At 42.4% G+C, this 12,238-nt stretch overlaps 1 protein-coding gene across 1 annotated transcript; it reads right to left on the bottom strand.

The window, feature by feature from the left end:
* Positions 1 to 8,564: 8,564 nt before the first annotated feature.
* On the bottom strand, positions 8,565 to 11,989 carry LOC129350390 (zinc finger CCHC domain-containing protein 12-like). The gene is made up of 2 exons (XM_055016835.1): positions 11,855 to 11,989; positions 8,565 to 11,276 (listed from the first exon to the last, which is right to left on the bottom strand). Exon 2 carries the CDS (start codon positions 10,708 to 10,710, stop codon positions 9,184 to 9,186), a length of 1,527 nt encoding a protein of 508 aa, XP_054872810.1. The 5' UTR covers positions 10,711 to 11,276; positions 11,855 to 11,989; the 3' UTR covers positions 8,565 to 9,183.
* Positions 11,990 to 12,238: the final 249 nt, after the last annotated feature.

Consider the following 12,238-nt stretch of genomic DNA (forward strand, 5'->3'; position numbering starts at 1 on the left):
ATTGGAGATACAAAGCTCAGATTTTGCCTGTAACAAGACGAGTGAAAATATTCTGCTCTGCAAAATATAAACACGGCATGCGATGCCGTTTATTCAGTATGGCAAGTTTTAAATGACAGACACTTAAACAGGAAATATGATGGCTGAGTAACTGTTGCATCAGGCACTTCTCATTTATTTATATCTTATTAGGTCACTACAATTGAGCACAATTGATGGTATGATTCCAGGCAATTGAAATGCTTTTTTTTCTTTTCTGCGCTGCTCAGATACATTTTGCAGAGGGATCATTAAAGGTTTATCTTATCTTGAGCAGTAATAGTGGTAACTGAAGTAGCAGCAATAACAGTAGAAGCCCACTGGAGACTGTTGTTGTAATTTGGCTGAAATAAATCGTTCTGTTCTGGCCTAGAAAGTGGCATTTTTAAAGTCCCCAGCTTGGCTCCAAGATGGTTTCCTTCAAAAATGGTTCAGTAGGATTTATTACAATTGCTCAGTGTATCACCATCAATGTGTGTCTTGTTACAGGAGTTCCAAATTTTTCTTTTCCCCGTATTTTTCAGGCTTTATCTTGGCTTCATTATAGACACAGCTGAAGAGAGACACGAAACAGGGCAAGAACATTCAATTACGTTTGAGATATTCCTCAAAGTGACTAATAAACCTGAAATCATCAGTGGTGATTATCTTTTGTGATCACGTTGTTTTTTTGGTTTGTTTGCTTTGCACAGCTCTTTATTTTCTTTTGTTTTGGTCTTATTCTGTTTTCACAGATATACATTTGAATAGAATATGGGCACTGCAAACAACACAATCATCCCAGTGTTTCAGACAGACATAATCTTTGTTAACATGTACCTAAGTGACTTCTGTATTTGCTCTAAATATTAAGCAAGAACCTGCTGCCACAGTATTTATTTCTGTCATTGATTTTATTTGTTCAGTTTGCATTGATAAAGTTCGCATTCACCTTTTCAGGCTGCAGTTAGTATCTGTGGATGTATGTGATACACAGTGTGTGCTACAAGTTGATTGATATGTGACTATTACTAATGAAAAGGAAGTGTAGGTGTGTGATTATATGAGGACAGCAGTCTAGAAAACTATTCCGTCTTTGCCAGCCTTTATCTGCCCTCCACTCACCTCTGACAGGCCCGTCTCCACCTCCACTTGTCAACACTGTCAGCTGCCACAGGGCTGCTCGAGCGCTCCATAGATTACTGTCCTCCCACTGGGACGTCCTGTGGTTTGTCAATTATCACAGCTGCAAATCAGTTCTCAGATTGTGTCTGACAAACAACAAACATGGTGAAACTGAAACTTTCCAAAAGACACACAAGTGATGAGAGAATTTAAAGCAGCTCCGTCTCTTAGACGTTGTGTTTCTTGTGCAACTAAATTGCAACAGCAAATATGTTTGTAAGGAAACTGCATTCAGATTTAGTTTTTAATCAGCTTAAGAAGGACGCATTGTTAATTTACATATTTGGGAGCTGGTACTTCCATCGGTCTTTGTCATGCTTTGCGGTTCTTTGTTCAATTCAAACCATTAAAATGAATTAAGAAAAAAATTAAATTTTTCTATTTCCTTTTTAAATTAATTCACAAATTAATAAATGTCTTTTAGTTTAATTTGTTATTGTTGCTTCAGAATTCAAATTTTTTTTTTAACAAAAATAAAGTGACTCAATGTTTTAGTTTTCCATCTCTGTGTCCTGCTTGTGGATGGACTGTACCATTAACACCCAGGGGAATCTACAGCCAGCCACAGACTGACAGTAGCACAGCTACATGGTGTATGTTGCTTGTCTAAACATTCAATGGGCTGATTTAATGGTTACACTCATTTGGAAATAATTGGAGGCATATGTGAACATTATTCATAGACTGGAGCCAATGTGCTGTTATGGTTGTTCAGATTGAACAGAGGGTAGCAGGACATGAATACTTTTTGAGAGACTGAGCCTTTTCCCCCAAACAGCTGCAAAGAAATGGAGGTAGAAAGAACATCCTAAAAATGTCAGATAATACATGTTTAGACTATGGCATTTTATCAATGCTTAACGTATAGGGTAGTTGGTTAGATATGCCAAATACATAAAGCAGCTGCTTTCAGTGTGTGTGTGGTTGACTGTGTGCTACTCCTCTGGGTGCAAATGATAAAATCCAACCACAGAACCAAACAATTAGAATAATGGGTCATTAATTTCTATAATTGAATTCTGAAGCAACGACCCAAACATGAACAATTAAAAGTTAAACCAGAAGATGATTATTCATTTGTGATGTAACATATAACTACTATAAGACTACTTTTCAGGCTCTTTTCAGCCTGCAAAATTGTGGTTACATCAGAATGTCACAAAACACAAATTTGTTCTTTTGTTTAATGTTTAATTACTTTTTGATAATCTGTTTAGGTTTAGATGTAGTCTGAATCAGAGATATTTCTCCAATATCATATTGCACTGGAAGGAGAACTTCAGTCCACACAAAGACATAATTCAAACACATTTATTGTGTTGCATAGAAAGTCATAAATATAACTTTATAGGCTGTGTACTGCCAATAAGAAGCTTTCAGGACATTGTAATAGCAGCAGTTGTGTACATTCATATGAAAAAAAAAGAGCACTCACAGAGCGCAGTACTCCGTCAAGGTTCTCAGGAAGACTAGCTGGTGCCATTGGCATCAGCTAATGGGGATCCTTTTAAATAAATAAATAAATAAATAAATAAATAAAGGCTGCTCAGTCGTTGCATCATTTCCGATGGCTGAAATCTTGAAAAAATTCAGGCAGAAATCATGGCAACATAGAATGCGGCCATTTAATATATATGTACCCACAAACAAAATGACCTTCTGCTGAGCACAGCCGTGTGTTAAGCATGTGTACGTTATGTACAGATACCAAAATCACATGACCTAAATATGTATATGGCGGCGGGAATTGATGGGACTCAGAAACACCCCCACAATTTCATCAATTGTTCCTTGTAACATTTCTGATGGATAAGTCCCAATAAGTCAAGTAGTGGTTGATTTGTAGTAGGATCGCAATCATGTGATCCTCAGCAGGCAGCTGACGTAGCGTTCACTTGTTGTCATAGTTACAGTGACGTCGTGCCGCTATCTCACAATGATACAGAAAGCTTTAACAAATCCATGGGTCCAGACTATAAGCTGCATCAATACCAAAATCTAATGAGGTGGTCCTTGTGTCATATCTGACCTTCCCTGAAAATTTCATCCAGATCCATTCATCCATTTTTGAGTAATGTTGCTAACAGACAGAACAACAGACAGAAGGACAAATCCGATCGTCACATAACTCCGCTGTGTTCCTTGGCAGAGTAATAAGCAATTGCACTTACTTCTGTAACACATGCAGAAATTTTACAGGTTGCTGTTTGGATTTTATTAATATAAAGTTGAATTTGCCCTCTGGCCTTCTTGTGCTTCCTTCTGTGCAGTAGCTTATAATGTGTGCATTAGCTCAGTTGCATGCATGATTCCTGCTCATAGTTTTGAATGAATGTCCTTTCACTTTTAATTGTTTGTTTTATAGATACAAAAAACAACAACAACAACAAATGTAATATGGTCACTGACAGGTTATTTCCTTTTTGTTCTTTTATCTGATCTTGTGGTACAGTGCCTATTTTTAGAAACTACAGCATTATTAAATGCTTTTATGGTTATGTTTAGGTGCTCACTGTACTTGGTTAAGGTGATGGAAAGTTTTGGTCTTCCTTAATGCAGACAAAGTTAATAAGACCTCAGACACAACATTTGTATTTACATTTCTTTAAAACCACAATCTTTCTCAAACTTTAACCAAAGCACTTTTATTGCTCAAATCTAAGCAGACAGGATGCAAAGGTTTCTAGTATGAGAGTCGAGCACTCTGTGTGCCCATCATCCACCTTAATAACCTTCTGCCATGTCTGATGCAGTTCATAAATGTCATATTCATTGATTTGAAAGTTGCCTCCGATTGTAATCTTGCCATCAATCACGTTACACCCAAGTTTAAAACTACTTCAGTAAAAAAATATAAAGCCACAGAAGTCATAAAATAACTTATTGAATGAAGTTTCTCTCTTTGATTCAGTTTTTTCTTTTTAACATCAGAAAATAGAGCCTTGTTAAGGAGTCTGCACTAGCTCAGACAATGGCACCACTATTTGCTCCATAAAAACTACAGTTATTTGCTCAAACTTTGCTGTAGTATAGAAGGAGTCCTGTTTACTTTGATTTCATGTCGGAGGGTTCAGCTGGGAGCCACTGTCAATCTACCGTACAGATAAAGGTTTAAAAATGGCATTCAGACCAGAAAAAGTGGTCTCAGGCCAAAGTGCCAGCACTAACAAATCTATGGTCGGGGGACTTTTGCTGATGTCTGATAAATACACGAGCAAACAGAATAGAGGAAGTGAGACTCCAGAGATCAGAGCTTGTATCATTTTTAGAAGTCGTAAAGGAGCTCAGTACTTGCTGCAGTCACCTCCATTTCTCAAAACTTTAACTAAAGCACAGAGAAGCTGATTTAAAGAGTGATTGGTAAACTGACAAAATACATACATCAACTTCATTCTTTGTCAATTTGAGGTTTCCTAAAGTGATCCATCACAGCAGGCGGATGAGAGAAGCATCGATTTGCAATATTGCTGACACCAGAGGATCCACAGTTACCTTTGGAGCAAACATGCTGATCTGCCAAACAGCTCCGTGGTCCATCAGATGACCTCTAAACCATAAATGTGTTTGCCTGATGAGAAACAAAAAACATCTGCAGGAGGCAATATAAGACATCTGATGTATATACATCCTGGAGAAGAAGGTCGTTGTTACATAAGCATCACTAATGGAAAAAGAATATATGAGAAGGTAAATACTTTGACTTAAAACTATGGAAAGAGACAACCAAAAATCCAAAAATTATGAGGTGAAGTATATTCCCATTTTGAAATTCTTTTTTTTATTCATTTATTCAGCATTTCATGCCCAGATCGAGACCTCATGGTGACAGTGTTGAACAAATATTTTGACAGTTGTTAGGTGCATGCTGCTGTCCTCTCATGACAACTTGTTTTGTCTTCACTTGTCAATGCTATCAGTGAGACGAGGTACAAAGACCACCACTTAGCCACTTTCCTGATATTGAGCTGAGACCCTTTTGCCCCTCTAAGGATGGCTTTATAGCAGTGCAAGTGTAACAACTTTGTTACATCAAAACCGTAAATATATTAGATTTGGACCAGCATCAGAGACTAGGGCGCTTGGAGCCTGAGGTCTGAGCGTCAGTAAGGAGACACACACAGAATGGATTTGCCAAAACATGTGTAATAAGTACAATTAGTGCAGATTAGCTGCACAACAACAACGTTACAACAATACAATAAAAAAAATAATAAAGTGCGCACCAATGACAAAAAAATAGAAACGTCCGAGTCCAGTCTTTTTGGTGTTAGTCAGAGGATCGGTCGCTGGGGCCCAATCCAAGTGTATGAGTGTGTCTTTTCTGTCCTACCGCACCATGAGCGCAGTAATTCTTCTGCAGAAGCGATCCTCCTTCTCTTGGTCTCTCAATCTTTCCACGGGTTGGCTCGCCATCCAGTTAACTGGAATCTTGGTCTCCTGATGGACGAATCCTCCGATGGGTGTTCTGCTGGATGCTGAACTGTCCAAAAATCCACCCCTTACCAGAAACCTGACCTGTAGGCAGGTCATAGATCCATACAAAATGTTATCCATACATCGCCATCAACCCAGGCTACACCTTACTTCAGCACCTGGCATGCGAGAACACCAAGCATCGGTGTAACTTCTGACTGAATTCACAAGTTCCAACAATGTTCATAACATGGATTACCCTGATTTAAGGTTACAGATAAATCCTCGTTAATTCACCATTTCCTTTTATAAGCACATTATGACATTCTATCCCACTGAAAACCGTTGAAGCTCAGTGCAACAAGCTAAACTCCATATCAACAGTGTAACTGATTGACTTTCTTCTCAACATCTAAAGCCATCCTTGGCCAATAAAACCTAGCCCTTACAAGATCTAACGTGCGGTCAACCCCCATATGGCCCATATGATCATGCAAGCTTGTCAGAACAATCTCCCGAAGCTCAGTTGGTAACACAAGCTGATAGTGAGTCTGAGATCCCACTTGGCGCTTCCTGTACAAGATATTGTTTAGGAGTTCCAAGCGACCAAGTTCTCGAAGCATGAGTGGAAGTTCTGGAAGCTCCTCCCTCAAGGTAGGCGGAGGCCTTACATTATGCTCTACCTGAAGTATGACATGTCTCAAGCATTGGTCAGCTCTCTGTTTATTCCTCAGCTCTGCCTCAGTTAAGTGAGGTAGAGCTGGAAGACCTCCAAGCCGATTCTCTTGCTCATAGCTGTCAGGCAAGGCATCAGCTGACATAGCAAGAGCCTCGACTAGGGCAACCCCACCAGCATCGCTCTGACCATCATGACTAGCACTATAAACAAACTGCCTGTCACAAATAGCTTGCACAACAGCCTGGTCCACTGCATCAATGTTTGTAGGGTCAGAGAGATGACCTTGCGTGAACTGATAAATACGTTCTCTCTCCTTCTGAGATTTCGGATCATCCACAGGAGCTCCATGAGGCTTGCGTGATAGTCTGTCTGCATCCGCATTTTGTTTCCCAGGTCGATATAGAAGCTTAAACGAGAAGGTGGACAATGCTGCGAGCCACCTGTAGCTGGTTGCATCAAGTTTCGCAGAAGTCAGTATGTACGTCAGGGGATTGCTGTCAGTAACAACAGTGAAATGGTTGCCATATAGGTAGTCACTAAATTTTTCTGTCACTGACCATTTGAGTGCCAAGAACTCCAATTTGTGTGCTGGGTAGCGAGATTCACTACGTGACAATCCCCGGCTTGCATAAGCTATGACGCGCATCTGTCCCTCCTGCTCCTGATACAAAACAGCACCGAGACCGATGGTGCTGGCATCAGTGTGAAGCACATAAGGCTTCTGTGGATCAGCAAATCCCAGTACAGGAGCACTTGTGAGCTTCTCGATAACTTGCTCAAAAGCTTGCTGGCATGCTGGTGACCAACGGCCTCCAAAGGGCTCCTTAGGATTGTGATATGATTCTGCATTGCTCTTTCGTCTCTGTCTTTTAGAGGAGAGCGGGTAACCAGATGTGAGTTCATGGAGAGGCTTCACAATGCCGGAATAGCCCTTGACGAACCTCCGATAGTACCCTGCGAACCCAAGGAACGATCTTAACTCGCGGAGGTTCTGAGGGACAGGCCAAGTCTGAAGAGCAGAAACCTTCTCTGGGTCCGTCTCAACTCCATTACGGGAGACCACATGCCCCAAGTATCGAACGGATGTCTGGAAGAACATGCACTTTTCAGGGGACAGCTTCAAACCAAACTCCCTCAACCGAGTGAGCACCTTCATCAACCTTGCCTCGTGCTCGTCCAGGGTCTTGGAGAACACGATCAAGTCATCAAGAAACACCATCACTTCCTTCAAATGCATATCCCCCATACATCTTTCCATTAATCTTTGGAATGTGCTTGGTGCATTTGTTACACCTTGGGGCATACGATTAAACTCCCAGAAACCAAGTGGGCAGACAAAGGCGGTCTTGGACTTATCTGCTTCTTCCACCTCTATCTGGTAATAGCCAGACTTTAGGTCAAGGACGGTAAACCACTGGGACCCTGACAGTGCTGTAAAGGTGTCCTCCAACTTAGGAAGTGCGTACGCGTCCTTTATCGTTTGCAGGTTTAATCTCCGGTAGTCGATGCACAGCCGGACTTGGCCATTTTTCTTCCGAACCACCACAATCGGCGAAGAGAAAGGGGATTCAGATTCTCTGATGACACCTGTATCAAGAAGTTCCTGAATATGCTTCCGGACAGCTTCGATATCTTGGGGGTGTATTGGTCGAGCACGATGCTTGAACGGAGTCTCATCAGAGAGCTTTATGTTGTGGGTTACTTTATCTGTTCGACCAAAGTCTAGTTCGTGTTGTGCAAACACATCAGGCATCTCATTGAGGCGCTGAGTGATGCGATCTTTCCATTCTGGAGGAACTGTGGAGTCACCGAAGTTGAAGTCCAAGTTAGACTTCTGGACTTGTGCAGTATCCTGTGGGCTAATCACAGTTTGTTCATGTGACAGCACAGTTTGATAGGCACTTATCTCTGCAATCTGACACTTCACTGGAATAACAATGTCATGGTCAGCTTGATTGCTGACAACCACAGGAAGTTTATAGGGGCGCTGTTTTGGAAGATCAATCAGGCATGACTTCACTAACAAGCCACCCGGCAAGGAAGATTCAGAAGGATGTTCCACCACAACCGACTTCTCATTATAAAGGCCACTAGCTATAGCAATGCCTTCCAGGACTACAGTCGTCCCTGCTGGGATAATTCGAGGACATCTGCCTTCCAGCTTCACAACACCATGATGATTGGTGCTCGACTGTTTGCGCCGGAGCTCAAGCAATTTGGCTACCGCTCTGTAGCCATAAGGGATTGTTTGGGGGTTCGTCAGACGGGTTTCACAATAAGTGTCATATAAAGCATCAAGTGTATTTGTGCCTATTAGCAGGAGAGACTCTGAGGCGGCCTTAACATCAGGGACTACTAGAGCTAATGTGGCAACTTCAATGGACACTCCAAGGAACTCTTTTGGGAAGGTGACACTGGTTTCTATATAACCCAGGTAAGGCACGGCCTGCCCATTTGCACCTTCAACTTCCAAGAGGTCAAAGAGCGGCTTGATTTCTTGCTCTGACAAATACTGTTCATAGAAAGACTGAGGTATGGTAGTCACCTGCGAGCCTGTATCAAGTAGGCAGTTAAACTGCTCACCTTTAATAATGACTTCAGCCGTGCTCTTGGTACCGATCAACCCTCTAGGAAGCCTGAAATGTTGGTCTTCACTCGTTAAATGTTCAAGACTGGCACATGGAACTCTGTTTCCACTTTTAACATCTGAGGGACGTGGTTGATTCAGTTCAGCCCCTGTTTGCCCCACAACGGGGACTGAATCTAGTTTAAAGGTGAGTATGACTTACTAGGGTGGTTTTGCCTTTCCCACATGCGTTGTTTCTCCTCCAACTGTCTTCTCTTTTCTGTCACCAGAGTGGAATTTGCCGGGCTGGTGCAAGATGGGGTTATATGCCCATCTTCCCCACAGTGAAAACGGTACCAGGGCTTTGGCCTGCCAGTCTGCTTCTCTCCTGTCGCCTGAACCCCTCTGTGTGAACACTACTTGACTTGGACTTATTTGATTTTTCTGCTGTTCCTTTAGTGTCATACTTTCTTGTCTTTTTCTGTGATATAACTGAAGCTAGCTGGCTCTGCAGACTGGCTATCTGCTTTTTAAGATCCTCAACTGCATTGAGACGTGTCTCTGGTTGTTCTTGTAGCTGTGCACACCCACAAGTACTCTGAGAATGAATGTGAGCTCGTTGCTTTGTGGAGCTTATGTGTTTTTTCATTCGGGCATCCTTTGCTGCTTGCCTATCCTCTTCAGTGCGCAGCATTAGCAAGAGGTCTGAGAAAGATGGAGGGCTGCCTTTCTTTTGCTCAAGCTGCAGGCTCGAGAGCAATGTACTATCCCAGCATCCTCTACAAAACTGCTTGAGAAGGTGCTTATCTATGTCCTGAGGTGCCACCCCTCCCCTCTTAACAGCTAAATTTAAAGCTAGCTGCAGACGCTGAAGATAGGTAGATGGTTTTTCACCAGGGTCTTGAAGAGTATTCATGAACTGAGCAAAAAGCTCCTCTCCATCTGCAACAACACCAAAAGCTGAATCTAACAGCTGTAAGTAGAGTACGGGAGAAGATTTGGGCCCTAACCCCTTGACTACGTCAGCTGCAGGAGAAAGCAAACTTTCAAGAAGCCTTCGCGTGATCTGTGGATGCGACATGCTAGGATCACTCAGAAGCAGGTCAATTTGTGAACGCCAGGTATCGTAGTCTGACTCATTATTGGGTCTGGGCGTCCTGCCTGAAAAGGAACGGAGCCAGACGGAGGAGTATAAGTCTGGTCCTATGTTCTCCTTCCTTACAATGTGTTCGACCACCACCTTTTGGATTTCTGGTGGGTTCACGTCACTTAGTGTAATAGATGAGGTCTTTCCCACACTAGGAAGTGGGATTGGTGCTGCTGCACCTTGGTCTGCGGTTGGTTGTGGGGGAACAAGGAGTGTCTGGAGCTGTGGTAACTCTGTCTTGTCATTTGTGTCAAGGAATAGTGGAGAAGTTGCCTCCCTCACAGGGTCGATAGCCTCGCTAATCTGAGACATCATTTCTTTCAGAATTACCTCATATTCTTCACCACTACGCTTGGCTAGGCCTCTCAACTCAGATAGGTATGACCTAGTGAATCCCTCCCCAACCTTTGCAGTGTAAACACTGGCTAGCCTTCTGACACAGAATACAATACTTGGGTCCTCTTCCAAGATGTACTTATATGGCAAAAGGGGTTCCAAAGCTTCTATAGCTAAGCCACTCGAGAATTCAATGATCAGGTTTTGGTAATACTCTGAGGCTTTATCATTACCTGACACTACATTTTGAATGCTGCCGTATCTCTTTAGAAAGTCTAGCACGTTTTCGTCTTTCTCTGAGTTAGTCAGTCCACACACAATCACTGAATTAGGAATCTTAACACCTGACTGCTCAATAAAATCCATTATTTTCTTTTCTCAATACTGATACTCACTTCACTTCAGGCTCCTGGCTGGCTCGCCACAGATGTAACAACTTTGTTACATCAAAACCGTAAATATATTAGATTTGGACCAGCATCAGAGACTAGGGCGCTTGGAGCCTGAGGTCTGAGCGTCAGTAAGGAGACACACACAGAATGGATTTGCCAAAACATGTGTAATAAGTACAATTAGTGCAGATTAGCTGCACAACAACAACGTTACAACAATACAATAAAAAAAATAATAAAGTGCGCACCAATGACAAAAAAATAGAAACGTCCGAGTCCAGTCTTTTTGGTGTTAGTCAGAGGATCGGTCGCTGGGGCCCAATCCAAGTGTATGAGTGTGTCTTTTCTGTCCTACCGCACCATGAGCGCAGTAATTCTTCTGCAGAAGCGATCCTCCTTCTCTTGGTCTCTCAATCTTTCCACGGGTTGGCTCGCCATCCAGTTAACTGGAATCTTGGTCTCCTGATGGACGAATCCTCCGATGGGTGTTCTGCTGGATGCTGAACTGTCCAAAAATCCACCCCTTACCAGAAACCTGACCTGTAGGCAGGTCATAGATCCATACAAAATGTTATCCATACATCGCCATCAACCCAGGCTACACCTTACTTCGGCACCTGGCATGCGAGAACACCAAGCATCGGTGTAACTTCTGACTGAATTCACAAGTTCCAACAATGTTCATAACATGGATTACCCTGATTTAAGGTTACAGATAAATCCTCGTTAATTCACCATTTCCTTTTATAAGCACATTATGACATTCTATCCCACTGAAAACCGTTGAAGCTCAGTGCAACAAGCTAAACTCCATATCAACAGTGTAACTGATTAAATACAGTTAACATTCACCAATTTAACTTATCTACAGTAGTTCAGGCACACATTATAACCATAACAGAGTCACTTTTGCTTTGTGACACAATATTTACACTACCACGTGCTAAATACATGAGTTGCTAAGCACATGTTCCTGCGGTCTTAATGCTAATGTTGTTAGCATATGCCCTATGGGATTTCTCATTACATCTGTTAGCATCGCGGCTAGCGCGAACGATCTTTTTTTTACTCTGAAATTCCTAACGTTAACAACAATTAGCGGACTTTCCCTCACTCACCAATGAATCTGCCGACGGTGCCCTCAGTCCGGGACAGTAGGGTCGAAGCCAAATGTTAAAAATTCAGTCTGAACCGAGTTTGACACAGCAGGAACATCTCCGAAGCAATGAGCAGCCTACGATCTTGGAACGACACAACAACCAAGGAATGCTGAGGGTATTTCCTGGCCGATTAGTGTCGTCCAGCCAACTAGCTCCCCCTTGTGTCAACTTGTGATAACACTGGCATAAAACACCTCTAATACAGTTCAACAAGCTCCAGCCAGCCATTCATCTATCCCTCATTATAGCCTGGGCTACACAAGCACTAAATGACAAAGACCTCCAGTGTCCGCAGTAAACATGCCGAGCGCAAAGGAGAAAGCAGATGACCTTGTCAGGGAG

Source organism: Amphiprion ocellaris, chromosome 13, assembly GCF_022539595.1.
Source record: "Amphiprion ocellaris isolate individual 3 ecotype Okinawa chromosome 13, ASM2253959v1, whole genome shotgun sequence".
In the NCBI taxonomy this organism is placed as follows: Eukaryota; Metazoa; Chordata; class Actinopteri; family Pomacentridae; genus Amphiprion; species Amphiprion ocellaris.